Here is a 15,393-nt window from a genome sequence, read left to right as displayed (position 1 = left end):
CAGACGCAGCAGTCTCACAGAGCCACACACACGGTTCGTGATCCCCAGAGGTTATCTCAAACTGGGAATCTGATGCAATAGTTAGTAACATCCCTGCAGACCGCCGCAGCCCGTACCTCCAGGATTCATCTGCACGGGCCACATGAAGCCGACAGAGGATAGAGCAAAGCCCCAGCAGCTAATCACCTGTAGCTAAGGGGAAATGGTAGTTTCTTCAGTGTGATGTTTATGCACGTACACCTTTATTCTTAGCACTGTAAGAGATCTGTCAATCTGACTGGAGGCTGAATGGAACCATGGTTATAACTTTCAGTAGAAACTACAGAGAGATGAAAGTGCCTTTGAGAACCTTCCTCATCGAGTCCATTTTTTTTTTTCATTTTCCTGAAACTTCTCACTTCTGCTTTCGACAAGATCAGCCGCGACCCTTTATAGAGCCTTGTGGTGAGGCTGTCGAATTCAGAAATAGCCTCCATGGTCAGTGTACATGTGTGAGAACGATTGTTCACATTGTGAACCTTAATAGCTACATTCTTATCTGCGTCTCAACAGAACGAGGGTTGCACCTTCATCGTCTCACCGACCCCCGCAACCTCCAACAGAACAATAAGGCCTCTGTAGCAACAGTCACACACCTTAAGTATGTCAGGGTGTTTGCAGTCCGGCAGCGGTAGCCTATATTAATAACTACATTATATAGTGAATATTAAACATCTTAAATCAAGCATATAGCTATACCTGACAAGTATTAAACATTTTTATTACATGGTCGCAATAGGTGTAGGTTTCAGACCTTGTAAAGTAAGTGGATGCAATGAAAAAAAAAAGTGCATCCCTGGTATGTTTGGCAACAGTCAGACAGTCTGAGGAGTTGCAGCGAGAATAAAAGGGCTTTTCTACAATGAATAGAGGTGAGCTGAGGTGGTTACTGCTGCTGCAAATTCCTGAAAAGTTTGCTGTAATGTATGCAACTGCCATGGTCTCATTTTGCACAGGAACCATTTGAACCTTGAGGAGTCACATTTGATTAAAAATATATTATGTTATTTAATGCATCTTCCTTTATCGGCTTTTGCATTTGAAGCGAGTGGACAATCCCACAGTTATAGTAATCCTTTAATCACTCCATGAGGACAGCAGCCGTACGAATTAGGCTAATCTGACAGAAGACTGCAGAGGTTTCGTCATCATATCAGGGTATAAAAATGCACGTTTTCATCTTGACGATACATTTTGGAACTTTAGCAATTTTTTTGGGGGTGTAACTTTCACTTTATTAATATAAATGCAATGCACTTAAAAGGGTGTTTGATGAGGTGATGATGGGAAGATATAAAAAAGTTTGGAAGCCCTTTGTTCAGCCCCGGTGTTTTTGTGTTTGTTCAGTGAGCTCAGCCTGCATGTGGCGGCGGCACGTCCACGCATTGTTCCCGAGGATCCAGGAGAAAAAAGTCCATTGTTGTTGGGAACTTTTTAATCTGGGGATTTAAAGCACATCACATGCTCAGACTGGGCAGCCGGGCGCGCAACAGGCGAAACCACCGCAAACAGTGGCCGTGTGGGAAGGAGAGCGTTCATCCTGGAGGGACACACGACTACTTTGAATAGTGTGTGTGCGTGTGCGGTGCCAGCGCACTTTATGGGAGTGTAGGATCGCCGGGGAGATTGTTTTCGAAGCGGATGCAAAGTTTTTACGCGCTGGAACCAGATTCTGGACCAAGATGACGCACAAGTACAGCCAGCGGTCCCTCATCGTCCTGTCTCTGCTGGGGATTTTATCCGCCATCATGTCGGTGCTGTCGGTCATTTTGATTTTCCAGCTCCAGTCGCAGCAGGCGTCGGTGAAGGAGTCTCCCCCCTCCACCTCGGCGGTCATCCCGGCCCATGTGTGGGCTGTGCTGCTGCCGGTGTCCACGGTGCTGTCCGCCCTGTCCCTCACCCTGAACCTCAGCTCCGTGTCGGTGTGTCTCCTGCACAGCTACTTCTCCACTGAGGTCTGCAGAGGAGAGCAGGACACCGACAGGTATTCACCTCCATCACCTGACAGACAGACTGCACCTGCAGCTGCGGCGGCCATTACTTCACTTTACTTATTAGTATTAGTATTACTTAGACAGATAGTTCCGGCCACTCCTGATGGGCTGCGTCACGTTTAAAGGCTTTAACACACCTGGGACCTCACTACACTTACAGTATCCATACGCACAGGAGAATCACCATTCCTTTGTCTGTACGTTTTAAAATAACAAATCAATTAATTTTTTTATCATTTAGAAGTTAAATGCTTAATTCATCATTTAATAATAATAATAATAATAATAGTAATTACAGGCTACTAATTAATAGTAAGAATGATAGTTTTGTGTCTGGTGGCAAAGGTAAGCAAGCTCTTGAAAGACATTTTTCTCTTTCCCTTGAATAAACTTTATTCAACAAAATCTTTAAAAAGAAAACATGACTAGGAAAGAAGACAGCAATGAACATCATTCAGTCCACAATGGTGGCGATAACATTACAGTGCCATAACATGAGACAAATAAATAAATGAGGAACCGACTGAAAAAACTGGAGAGGACAGGAACTTTGGATCAACATTATGATTATTATTCAATTATCATATTCTATCAATCTTTAGTTTTTTTTTTTACTTCTTCACTGATGCCACTGTTACAGCCTTAAAATGCTTCATTTTAGCATCTGCCATTATTCTGTCATTGTTACTTGGAGCCACAGTCGCTACTCTTTGGCCAAAAGTTACATAATTTCACTTTAACAATGACCTTTCACATGCCTTGAAACCAATATACAATCTAACGTTTCTGTACTAAATAATAAAAAAGGTGCAAATTAAAATACTTATTATAAAAGTCTTAAAGAGACACAACCTTATCACAAATTTTGTGGCTGTAGTTTGAGGTGAATGGGTTTGCTTTAAAACCTCCCCCTTCCAACACACATGTATTTGGACATTTAAATTGAAATACAGAGCAGAGCAAAACAATACTTCATCTCTTATGGGTTTGTAATTTCTAGTCTTTGATTGTAAGTGTACAACACTGTTGCTTTTAGTGGAAATCAGCATTTAATCTGTTTAGTATGTTTCTCCTGCTCCTTTAATTGTTCCCCTGTAAACCTCAGCCTTATCTAAGTTCAACTGTATTAAGTTTCATTAAAAGAAAACACGGCCTCAGAAGCATAAAAGCCCTCATGTGTCAGAGTGCAGAGGCCCGCACTGCAATGTTGTTGGTCGACCCCCACCTCACAACCCCCGTGAATCCCATCCAAACAATGGCCTTCCTCTCATTATGCACCCAGTGCACGGCCTCTAGCCGGTCCTTTCCCACGTCGGTATACAAATCCAAAAGTATGGCCCTCGACCTCCCCACTGACAGAGGGGACACTCCAAGAAAATGTGAATAGCAATGAGCTACACAAATCATTAAGTAACATACCCAAATAATCAATTGAATGTTTTAGGGCTCACACTTCTGATATGACGACTTATTGGGGGAGAAATAAAAAGGAGCAAGAGAAGTTTGATTATATGGCAAAGAAGGTGCAAAAAAAACTAAAACTAAATATTAATTCTAAAAACTAAAATGTTTAAGTGTACACATACTGCATCTGAAGCATGACATAAACTATATGACATTTCTTTCAACAGAGCCGACTGGTTCCTCTTGGACAGCAGAGCTGTGCGACATGTGGCTATTGGACTCTTCTGCCTGGGGGTCTCTGTCTACTTAGCAGGTAAGAACAAAACTGAATGAATAATGGGATTCTTATGTTTTTAAAGTCTGAATTCTCTCTTGAAGAACATTTTTGCACAATCTGACATGAATATATTCTTAGACACTGAAACACGAGTTGGAGCTGGGAACCTGTTGCTGCCTTCTAGCACACTTTTGTGTGTTTTCAATGTGAATGTGTTTTAAGCTTTTATCATTTATATGCAGGCTACTCACAGTATGTAGCCATCAACAATAAACAAAAAAAGAAAAAGAAAACTAAAATCTAGCGTCCAAGACACTGGCATTACTGTTGATTTTCAACAGCAGAAGCAAAAACAGCTCTGCTGCTTTCTCTCTGGTCCGTCCAGCCAGTCCAGAGAGAACAATGCATTCTTTGAGCAGCGTCCATGACTTAAGTGTTTTTAATGCTGAACCTGGCAGCGCTGTGGTGCTCTGTTCCACTCAGCGGCTTGTACTATGGGGCCAGTGGAGGCAGTCACTCCATTGTGATGAGGAGGTGTCGTCCTTATGACCCCACATTAGCCACAATCATGAGGTACCAGAGCTGTAGAAAGCAAAACTGCCTGCTCAGGAAGTCACGTCACATCCCAGAGTTGTGCTTTTCTCCACCTTCCTTTGGTGCGCCAGAGTCAATGGTCCTTTTCCTGCCAAAAAACAGAAAATATCAGATGTGAACACTCTGCCTCTTAAATGACATTTATACAAAATTAAACACGTTTTTGTGATTCCAAACTCCCAAAAATGTGCCTATTAAGACTTGAGCAGGAAGCTGGGGTTTAGTTAGAAAATAACTTTCACAATCTGCTTTGAGTATAGTTATTTAGCTGATTACAGATTAACATTGTTTGCCCAAAATAGAGGGAGGTATTTAACCCTATGTCTGTGAATATAAATTATCTGATTTTCGCCTTCCTCTTCCTCTGCAGCAATGTCCATTTTCATGCTCCTGATATTTGAGGTGGAAACAGGCATTGCCAGTGCTTGTGTCCTCTCTTCAGGGATCCTAGTCCTGCTGGTCATTGTAATCCACTCTCTGGTCAAAGCTTCCCGAAGTTCTAAACGCTATCAAGGCGACCATCTCGACACCCTCTACCAGAACGACCATGGGAGCAGCAGCACGCCTGTATCTCGTCCCTGTGAGCTCAAAATTGGCGTGGACAAACCACGGATGCACCGCACCCAGTCTCACCTCCAACATCAGTTCGCCTACCCTCAATTGGGCCACCCGAGACAGCAAGAACAATACCAGCAGCAGCAGCAGCAGTACTCCCCTGCTCAAGGCTCACAGGGACATGCTAGCGACAAAGATGGCTACAGCAGCAGTGGCAGCGGTCCCCGGATGCACAGGACCCTGTCGACTGAATCAGGTTTGTTGCAGGCCCAGGCAAAACCCTGGAATGGGGTCAACAACGAGATGAGGAGTGTCCTTGCACGCAAGTCTGGGATTTCTGCAAAAGACTCTACCCTTGTTTGACAGTAAGGAAGCTCACCCTCTGATTTAACAATATGATTTAAGACACTGGTGACTTTCATGTACAATTTTTCAAAAGGGGAATGTGAACACAAGAGTCATCTCAAACAGACGAAGAACTTTCAATCTGTATTATAAACACATGTTTATTCTGATTGATTACAGACAACATGCGACTGAGATTGAAAAAAATATACTTCACTATTATCAACTGATTTCTCATGCTGGTATTAGAATTTGTTGAAAAACATATTGAGCATATTTTGTATAATTTGAAGTATTTTGTATCTTTGAACTTGATTTAAATTCATTGCGATTATGTAAATACTTTATTTTGCTGTATATTGTAGCTTTTGCCAAATATCTGTCCACAATGTGCAGATGTGTTTTGTTTTTGTCTTAAATCAAATATGTAAAATATAATTCAATTTCAAAGTAGAATGATTTTTGCATTTAAATAAGACATTAAAACAATGTTCACGAAATCTGAAAAGGTCGTTTTACTGCATGTTTGACTTTCTGGCTGACAAAATGTCTCGCATTGAAATATAGGCCTAAGTTTGATCTTGTCATGTCTGGAGGAACTACTAACCTTGAACACCTCTGTTCAGAGGTCATGAGGAAGAGGGTGGGGCATGTAGAGCAGAGACAAGGGGACTGGGAGGGGGGGTCACATCATGACAGCTGCATGCAAGTGTCATTGGGAGGGGAAAAAGGCACAGACAAACACAACAGAAAATATGAAGCTCCCATTAACTACAAAGAGTTCAGAACAGGCCTGAAGAATACTTTGCAGCTATTGGGGGGATAAAGTGCAAAGAAACAAGTCATAATAGCAGATGTCCCAAAATATCAACAAAAATAAATTATTATAAAATATTGATTAGATAATACGAACAGAAAAAAAGGTTATACAGGAACAAAGCTATGATGTGGAATAAAGAATGAAGTGGACATTTTTGTAGGGGTGGACGATCCAGTAAAGAGTTATTTTCTACAAGTGTGTGACTTTTTTATCCATTGACGGTAATTGTGTTTGTGACTATGTTTGGTCTGCAAAGATAACTGTGCATGAAAACCACCTTTGAAGATAACCACCCCTGTTTGGCAAAGTGAGCAAAGCACTGATATTATCGAGGCACTTGGAGAGATTGTGCGCATTTTGTAGAAATAGGTGTTTTGTAGAGATATGTATTATTACTGCTGTCATATATCATCAAGGTTTCAAATATTCACACACACCGAAACCTCTACACTCTGGAGAACACCGTGTCTGTGTATTCTCAATGGTCACTGCTGCCTCCTACCTGCGTCCTTGAGAGTTGTTTATCTGTTCCTTCAAGCTGATGGCTTGACGGAGGAGGCTATCAATGTTTTTGAAATACATGCTGCTGTTGGTCATGCTCTTCACGGCACTGCAGAAAACAGAAGATCAAGTTAAGCATTAACAGTCATGGGAGTGGGCCAGTGGGATTCTGGAAATATGTTCTGTGCGTCTTCTCACCTGCACGCGTACTCCACAGTGTAGATGGCTCCTTGACTCTGCTCCTCCCAGCTCTGCATATCTGTCTGCGTGGGAAGTGACACAAAGTAAAAGTTACAAAAAATCCCACCAAGGTGAGATGGAAAATCCCATCATACTGCTAGTTGTGGCCTTTGGGTTTGATTCACATGACCTAGTTATATTCAGGAAACAGTCAGTTCTCATAGACAATGTGTCAGATTTGGGAAAAAGAGCTGAGTGACTTTGCTGAATCATTATGGCCAGATGAAGCACTGTGTGACCCAGCAACGTGCATGCTCTCATTTAACAGTGGGAAACACACTGACAGGGGTCTGAGAAGGGACAACCCACGAACAAAGGGTATCCTGTCTGGTCCAAAGCAACAGAAGAGCTAAAGTGCTACAAGTTGTAGAAATCTTACAACATGGTTATGACAGGTATTTGTCAAAACATACAGTGCATGAAACCCTGATGCGTATCATAATTTTTTATGATCATTAGTGTACATTTGACGTAAAGTTTGCATCCTGGTAAAAAAAGAACACAAAAGGTAAATTGCACATCGGTCTTCAGAAATCTATAGCTTACAAAGTACTATTCTCAGCTTTTTACTCACTGTACAAATTACAGCAAAAACACTCAACACACAGGTATACGGCTTCCAGGCTGAAAGCTACTAGACAACTATTTCAGCATCAAACACAAAAGACTTTGAAGCTTGAAAAGAAGAAAGAGACTTATACCAGCAAAGATACCTCTTGAATATTATAACTGGATATTGTTGAATTGTACATATACAGTAGGAAAAGCACAGATGTAAATAATAAAATAATGATTGATGAACTCCATTCTGTTGCTTCAGTTTTAGGGTCCTGGTGTTGTACTGTCTGACTCAGTGTCACACTAATGTCGAGACTTAACTGGGACCAGAGCCACTGTTAATGTTACAGGTAAAACCTTTGCTTTTGCTTCTGTGAGGAGTCAAAGTATCTTGTGAAAATGTCAGTGACAAGAAGAGACAATACAGGTTTAAAATATAATTCATACGCTATATATCTTTATTAGTGTCCTCCTCAGTTTTATGTATTTAAATAACATGTGAAATTAAAAAGAGGGTCAACAGGCTTTTAAAGGTTCAGTGTGCATAATCTAGTGACATCTAGTGGTGAAGTTGCATGTTGCAGCTGAATCCCCCTCACCTCACCCTCATGACAGAGAACCTCTAGCCTTCAGTTGTCATAAAAACTCAAAAGGTGTTCAGTTTGTCCAGTCTGGGCTACTGTAGAAAAAAACATGACCTGCTCCTGATGTAAATATAAAGTATTTAAATATAAAGAGACCCCATTCTACAACAACTTGTACAGTTTAGATGATCACACACACTAGTGAAATCATAAATCTGATTATAGCCAATCGACCACCTAAACCTGACACACTGGACCTTTAAGGGTGTTTCAGTCTGCACCAGTGTGAATGGGTGGAAACCTGCATTACCTTGTGCTGCACCAGTTCAGGCAGCGACCTCCTCACGTGTTCCTGCAGTCGGTACAGAGCCACGGACGGCTCGTTGGCCAGCACGTACATGCTCTCTGTGAACTTGTCAGTCACTGCAGGGTCAAACACACACATAGACAACACGACATTAGACACAACACAGGGAAACGTCAGGCATCAGGGGGGCAGGGATAAGAGACGCTCGGCTCAACACAATCCTAGTGGTGCAGCGTTAGCTTAGCGGCTAAGGCGAGCTAACGACTACTAGCATGGCTGCGAGGTGACAATTAGGTAAGTGACATGCTGATGCTAATAGATACAGCTGGTATTTACCCCGTCTGACTTTCAGCTGCATCTCCTGGTCCTCCATAGTGAACGGCGATGGTCCCAGTGACAAACTGACAGCAAACCAGCGCGAGCGGTGTCAGCTGACTCCTGCTCCTTCCGTGTTTTTGTTGTCATGTGTCACACTCCAATATTTCCGGACAGAAATAGCGATTGGGAAACAAACCCGATGTTCCCCCACAGAAACACGGTGGCACACGGGACCGATTCAAACGGGTTCGCGTCTCTTTGTGTCGACTAACCGATTGAGTTTAATAGCGAATCAACTGATTGATAAGCAGTGAACGGTGGAACCACTCCGATGACCAGCCGGAACCCACCGCGCGATCTGAAATGATTTACTTTCAGGAAGTTAGCGCAAATGAGACCGTGATGCTGGAGGTGGTGAGAGAATGATATATATATATATATATATATATATATATATATATATATATATGCTTTGTAAACACACGAGTTCTACTTGTCTTGTTGGCAGCACAGCACGTAATCATCTGTGTCTTGTTTCTAATTGCAGTGATCATGGAGGCCAGAGGTGAAGATGAGGCTGCAGATGTGAGAAATACACGTAACTCTGATGCATGTCCCTGCGACTCCACAGATGACAGGTCCTATGGTACATGTGCCCTTCGAGTTTTGTATCTAAATATAGAAGTTATATATTATAAAAACTTGAATATAAGTTTCCTATAGTGTCTTTTTAAGCCACCTCATATTTAAAAGAATTTAACGGTGAATGTCTTGCTTCCGCCCACATGGCTGGTGTCTCCAGAGATCATGGATGTGGATGAAGACGATTTGTTCAGACACTCCACCACTTTGACCAACAAACAGCGTGGGAATGAGGTCACCGTGCGTCCAGCGACGTTAGACTGTAAGCACAGGCACCGGTGCTCTGATGGTGAAGGGCTGAGAAAACTTTGCATTGTCATGACTCGCATCATTTATTTCCACCAGCTCTGTCCATACACCAGCTGGCAGCTCAAGGCGAGGTTTCACAAGTGGCTGCACACCTGAGTAAAGGTGAGGAGGCTGGGAATCGTCCAACAAGCAGAACAACACAATGCACCAGTATTAGGCCGTATAAAATGACTTCTGTTGGCCCGTGACCTTTCCATTTTGCAGACATTTCACTGCTCGGCAAGCAGGACGAACGGGGCTTCACTCCTCTCATGTGGGCAGCAGCGTTTGGAGAGAAAGCAGTGGTGGATTTTCTCTTGGAAAAGGTTAGAAGTAAGCAACTGATGACTAGTTAGAGATGCACATCATTAAGACCGAATGTCCCATCTCACTAATGTATTTTTTTTTGTTTTTTAAGGGGGCAGACCCCAAAACAATAGCAAGGGAGCGAGAGAGTGCCCTGACACTGGCCAGCTCTGGAGGTTACGTGGACATCGTCGAGTCTCTTCTCAGACATGGAGTCGACATCAACACTTACGACTGGGTAAAGTTATGAATTTCTTTTGTCACATGACAAGAAAAACCTGTGAGATTTATTTGTAAACATCAAAATATAACTACAGTTTGATTTTATTTTTAATGAACACTCGTGTATTTTGATGTCAGAATGGTGGAACTCCTCTTCTCTATGCTGTACGAGGGAACCACATCAAATGTGTGGAGGTGCTCTTAGGTACGTTGCATGTCTACAAGTCATGATGCTGTCAAGCAAACTCAGGGTGTCAATTTCAATTTAAGACTTTTTAAGATCATTTCAATACCAACTGAAATCTAATTTAGGACCCAATACACAAACTGAGAATATACTTGTACCAAGTAAAAACATTTATGTCCATTAGATTCCACTGCTTTCAACACAAAAGACAGATTGCCTTTTGAGCTCTTCCAGGCACCATCTTTAACCACCATAAACTAGTGAGTAAGCCGACTAGAAAGGCATTAGCTTACTGCATAAACACAACCAGAAACAGATGAACAACACAGCGCATACCAGAACTCTAATTCTTCTTCAGTCTGGCAGAGTAGAGAAAGTTTAGAGGTGACGTGTCTAATAATTAAGAGCCAGAATTTCAGACAGCCTTATTTTGTAAAACTGAATCTAAAGCATCAAACTTGAAGGACCCGCAGTCACCCTGAAATAATATTTTTAAATTTACTCTTTCAGCCAAGGGAGCAGACATGACCATTGAGTCCGACTCTGGGTACAGCCCAACGGCCTTAGCTGTTGCGCTCGGACACAAAAAGAGTATGTATTGTCTTTATACCTGACAAATCCAAGAGATTACTGTAAACAGAAGTTTTGCTTCAGCGAATTAACATTTTCATATCCTTTGTTTCCTAGTTCAGAAAGTGTTGGAGGACCATATTCTGAAACTCTACAAGCCAACACCAACAGCAACATGACAGGAATTTAAATAAATGACAGTTGATCTCAGATGACTTTGACCTCTGTTACAACTTATTGTAATAGACTATTACATATGCAGAGACATTTACACTTAGTAAGCTGCATTTGAATTTATAAAGCATTTATTCCATGTATGTGCATTACCCTGTGTGCAGTGGGTGAAGGACAGCAAAAAATGACTGTAAACAAGTTTTAATAAAAATGTATTTTTATACCGTTTGTTCTGCTGGAATGTCGCTTCAGTAAAAAGGCACAATATTGATACAGTTTACAAGTGAATACAAGTGCGTTTATGGTCACAGCAGAGCCACTTAATCTGCAATTAAAACTCTGGTTCAGACTCCACGCCAAGCCTCCTCTCTTTGAGTGACGAAGAGCGATTGCCTGACGGATTCCTGAAAGCGACCCATTCCAAAAAAGGCCTCATTCACATCAGCTGAGGAGTTGGCAGTGCAGATGACATGTTTCCCAAGTGCCACCACACCATCTCGTGCCCTGTACTTTACCCAGGGGTCATTTCCTGTCTCATGAAGGGGTTGAAAAAATGGTCATGAAGCCTTTTCCCCCAGGATGTCCAAGGAGTAAACAATTATTCTCCCAAAAAAGTCGGCACTATTCTCAAATATTATTTTTACTTTGGCCACTGCAGGAGCCTCCTGTATGGGAAAGCTGTGGGTGTGGAGTTAAGAACAAGATAAGTGTGGTAATAATGAAAAGCAGGTCCAGGAAAATATTATCAGATACTTAATATGAACCTAGAAAAGCAACAGGAACAAGAGTGACAGGTACAGCTGGAACTGCTGTAATAACCCTGGTCGAACAGCATTAATTTTACGTTAGTATGCGTTTAAAAGAAAAGCAACACTCATTTGGCTGATACAGCAGCTGTGTTTAGACTCAAATATGCTGTAATAAATACATCATGCATGGTAAATTACAGATAATTCAAATGTAATATCTATTTCAACAAATAAAGAGAGCAGCTCTTCAAATTTAGTTTTTCTAATTTCTGCTGCAATGTGTGCCAAGTAACCACTCAATTAAATCTCCCGTGATGAATACTGTGTAATAAGAATAAAGGATATCTGAAGGGAGTTGTTGTCTTCTGGGTAAAACTGGCCGATCACTGTGATGTCTCCATCTTTCGGGCAACCTACAGAAAGCACAAGTGGAAAATCATTAACATTGACTTAGAAAACACTTGCAATAGCAAACACTGAGATGTCACATCATCTGCGACGGGGTTTATCAAAAGAGAAATGTAGTCTCTGGGCGTTTTTTACCTTCTAGTCGGCATGTTTTTGCTGTGAAGCCTCCCTGGAACTGGACCTTTAACTCAGACACCCGGACAGACTGCGGGAACTCCAGAGACACCCACTGACATTCACCCTGCAGAAGATATCATTCCTATAATGACTTCCTAGCTGCTTTGAGACGTGCACTGAACTCCGCAGATCCTCTGTATATTCTCCAGAGGAGGTGCATGTGTGAACGCAAATGTCAGAGGGAAAAGATATGCAGTTTGTGCGGACTTTCTCCAACTGGCCTCCTGGTATAATCCGTAGAAATTCAGGAGAATTCGATGCGTGGACAGATTCACCGCGAGAGAGTGGGGGTGGGGTTAAAGAAGCTTCTGAGATGCAACAGACGCAAACATTTAATAAACAAAAAGAAAAAAGTGAAAGAGCGGTGTCATACACGTAGAAAACACAGGTGAAGATGTCAAGAGGGTTTGTGGTGATAAGAGCTGACTGAATAATGAGGAGGATTTGTTGTTCGTTATCTTGTGTATCTCTATTCCATACTATATAAATTGTAAATCAGGGTTTGGGGTACGTTGTGTGTTTACACTGAAAAAGTAACACAGTGAAGTCAAAACAGGAGGTACTACTGGGTACTAAAGACACTCTGATATGACTGCAACTATTCCCCCCTACAATGTAATAAAAAATCTCAATCTAATAGAGCAGGGTATTAGAGAATATCAATATATATATCTATATAACTCCATCAATAGTAGTAAAAGAAAAGTCCAATATAAATCAATATTGTGGAAGCACAGTGAGGAGGTATAAAACATATTTGATCTGTTCATGAAGTGTTTGTCTCTCTGCTCACAATAAAGCGTTTAAAACCACAACCTTCACTCTGGAGTAAAAATCTGACTTTAAACTTAAAAGAAACAATAATGTGAGATGTATCATGATAATAATATAATAATAGTAATGATGATATCAACTAAAAAATTAGCATTTTTTATCTTGAGTATTGTATCGTTTAGTAAAAAAACAACGAAGTATCTGAAGACTTACCAGCTGCAATAATAGAAAACCAGAACAGGCAGCAAATAGTACATGCTGTGCAAAGTACAAGGTATAAAGTAGTGCATGTAGTATATGTAGACAGAGCAGCAGTAGTTTTACCTGGTCTGAGTTCCAACATGTCTCTTCATTACTGTCAAACAGAAACTTCTTTCCAAACTGCTTCACATCTCTGTTCAGCACAGTGCTCACCCTGGAGAGAGCACAACAACAACAACAACACACCAGCTGTTAGCTACACATCTGCTAGCTTCCCTTACACAACGCAACAACACGTGTACAGCTTAGTACGTGTTGTCATGACAGCTACGTCCCTAACGTACAAGTCTTCATGAATACACTTGATTTAATGACAGTGTACCTGCTCTGTGTTTCTGTGCATATCACCGATGAAGCCATGTCACCCTGCTTAAATCACACACTGCCGTCAAGCGACGCGGCCACGAGGTGGTTTTTTTGCGACAGTGACGTGCATGTGCAGCTGTTTTATTTCCAGCCACAAGATGGAGGTCTCGTACCGCGGGAACAAGGGAAGAAGGTCCACTGTGAAGGTAAACAATTTATCATTTTTAGCCAAGCTCTCAACTGCTGTAGACTAGAGTTGAAAGCGTGTGTGTGTGTGTGTGTGTGTGTGTGTGTGTGTGTGTGTGTGTGTGTGTGTGTGTGTGTGTGTGTGTGTGTGTGTGTGTGTGTGTCATGGCTGTAGAGAGGCGGTGCACGTGCTGACCTCCACCTGTGTGTGTGTGTGTGTGTGTGTGTGTGTGTGTGTGTGTGTGTGTGTGTGTGTCATGGCTGTAGAGAGGCGGTGCACGTGCTGACCTCCACCTGTGTGTGTGTGTGTGTGTGTGTGTGTGTGTGTGTGTGTGTGTGTGTGTGTGTGTGTGTGTGTGTGTGTGTGTGTGTGTGTGTGGCTGTGGCTGCAGGTGGTTCAGTCCTCTTGTCTGCATGAGCCACACAGATCACATAAGGATCGATCAGGAAGAGAAGGGCTGCACGGACTAAAGGTGAATCGATCAGAGAAACACTGCCCTCCTTTAAAATGGAACATGCAGAACAACAGAGGAAGTCCAGTGCAGGATGTTTTTATATACAGTCTGTGGATGTAACATGTGCGTGCAGGTGAATCCGTGCTGGGCTCTGTTGACTGTTGTGTTATTGATTCACAGCAGATTGGATCTTAAAAGAATCCAAGAACAGAGCTTTACTGCTTTTACTAGAGAGCACAGTTCTGTTTCATAAACCTGGGAAGCAATATGACAGGTGTGTGTGTGTGTGTGTGTGTGTGTGTGTGTGTGTGTGTGTGTGTGTGTGTGTGTGTGTGTGTGTGTGTGTGTGTGTGTGTGTGTGTGTGTGTGTGTGTGTGTGTGTGTGTGTGTGTCTCTTAGACTACCTTTGGGACAAATTTCAGACTTAGGTCCTATTAGTTGCAGACAGCTTCTCTAATTAGGGGGGACAAGCTGGTCTGTGGTTAAGGTTAGTGTAAAGGGTTATGGAAATTAATGCAAATGTGTGTTATGTCCCCAAAAGTGTGTGTGTGTGTGTGTGTGTGTGTGTGTGTGTGTGTGTGTGTGTGTGTGTGTGTGTGTGTGTGTGTGTGTGTGTGTGTGTGTGTGTGTGTGTGTGTGTGTGTGTGTGTGTGTGTGTGTGTGTGTGTGTGTGTGTGTCTGCTTGATTTTGGACTTTTTCCAGTACAAACACTGACCTTATCAGGACCAGTAGTCTTAATGGGGACAAAGGCCAGTCTAAATGAGGCAAAACATCATTCCTGAGCTCCTTGTTAAGGTTCGGGTTAAGATTTGAATTGTGGTTAGGTTAAGGTTAGGGTTCAGTATGAAGTGGTCACGGTTAGGCTGTTCACAATGAATGGAAGTCAATGCAAAATCCTATCCCCTAAATTGAGGGAAATAGTGGTTGGGTATGTGGTTGAGGTTAGTGTTAGGGGTTGGGTTAAAGAATGCAAATTTATGCAATGTCCTAAAAAGTGATGAGTGTGTGTGTTTGTGTGAGTGTGTGTGTGAAGGAGAGAGCGTGTACTTGGCTCATGGCTCATTACCGACAGAGAGCTCCTGCTGAGGTTTTGTCACGGTGCCCCCTCACTGCGGATAATCAATAGGTCTGAAATACAAAACCTGATGAAA

General features: G+C 42.1%; 4 protein-coding genes across 9 annotated transcripts; 2 read left to right on the top strand and 2 right to left on the bottom strand.

Annotated features, from left to right (window-relative positions):
• Window positions 1-1,323: 1,323 nt before the first annotated feature.
• tmem221 (transmembrane protein 221) lies at window positions 1,324-5,716 on the top strand. Its single transcript, XM_034583063.1, has 3 exons — window positions 1,324-2,023; window positions 3,665-3,750; window positions 4,679-5,716. The coding sequence occupies exons 1-3, from the start codon at window positions 1,722-1,724 to the stop codon at window positions 5,224-5,226; spliced, it is 936 nt and encodes a 311-aa protein (XP_034438954.1). The 5' UTR covers window positions 1,324-1,721; the 3' UTR covers window positions 5,227-5,716.
• On the bottom strand, window positions 2,674-8,707 carry borcs8 (BLOC-1 related complex subunit 8). 4 transcript variants are annotated; one of them, XM_034583067.1, is made up of 6 exons: window positions 8,555-8,707; window positions 8,222-8,334; window positions 6,728-6,792; window positions 6,531-6,638; window positions 5,816-5,907; window positions 2,674-4,399 (listed from the first exon to the last, which is right to left on the bottom strand). In XM_034583067.1, the coding sequence occupies exons 1-5, from the start codon at window positions 8,589-8,591 to the stop codon at window positions 5,838-5,840; spliced, it is 393 nt and encodes a 130-aa protein (XP_034438958.1). In that variant the 5' UTR covers window positions 8,592-8,707; the 3' UTR covers window positions 2,674-4,399; window positions 5,816-5,837. The 4 variants fall into 4 exon arrangements, with proteins under 4 accessions (XP_034438958.1, XP_034438959.1, XP_034438960.1 ...); XM_034583068.1 differs by having other exon boundaries at window positions 2,674-4,396; XM_034583069.1 differs by lacking the exon at window positions 5,816-5,907.
• rfxank (regulatory factor X-associated ankyrin-containing protein) lies at window positions 8,359-11,153 on the top strand. Of its 3 annotated transcripts, none has more exons than XM_034583065.1 (9): window positions 8,359-8,512; window positions 9,084-9,182; window positions 9,339-9,440; window positions 9,524-9,589; window positions 9,692-9,792; window positions 9,885-10,010; window positions 10,133-10,199; window positions 10,692-10,772; window positions 10,869-11,153. In XM_034583065.1, exons 2-9 carry the CDS (start codon window positions 9,089-9,091, stop codon window positions 10,928-10,930), a joined length of 699 nt encoding a protein of 232 aa, XP_034438956.1. In that variant the 5' UTR covers window positions 8,359-8,512; window positions 9,084-9,088; the 3' UTR covers window positions 10,931-11,153. The 3 variants fall into 3 exon arrangements, 2 of the variants coding, with proteins under 2 accessions (XP_034438956.1, XP_034438955.1); XR_004613640.1 differs by lacking the exon at window positions 8,359-8,512 and adding an exon at window positions 8,731-8,950 and having other exon boundaries at window positions 9,692-9,799; window positions 10,869-10,920; XM_034583064.1 differs by lacking the exon at window positions 8,359-8,512 and adding an exon at window positions 8,736-8,950.
• nr2c2ap (nuclear receptor 2C2-associated protein) lies at window positions 11,035-13,718 on the bottom strand. The gene is made up of 5 exons (XM_034583066.1): window positions 13,617-13,718; window positions 13,358-13,448; window positions 12,218-12,323; window positions 12,020-12,087; window positions 11,035-11,605 (listed from the first exon to the last, which is right to left on the bottom strand). Exons 1-5 carry the CDS (start codon window positions 13,652-13,654, stop codon window positions 11,483-11,485), a joined length of 426 nt encoding a protein of 141 aa, XP_034438957.1. The 5' UTR covers window positions 13,655-13,718; the 3' UTR covers window positions 11,035-11,482.
• Between the last annotated feature and the right edge of the window lie 1,675 nt (window positions 13,719-15,393).

The sequence above is a fragment of the Hippoglossus hippoglossus genome, chromosome 4, assembly GCF_009819705.1.
Source record: "Hippoglossus hippoglossus isolate fHipHip1 chromosome 4, fHipHip1.pri, whole genome shotgun sequence".
NCBI classification, from domain to species: domain Eukaryota; kingdom Metazoa; phylum Chordata; class Actinopteri; order Pleuronectiformes; family Pleuronectidae; genus Hippoglossus; species Hippoglossus hippoglossus.
This window is presented reverse-complemented; position numbering and strand designations above follow the sequence as displayed.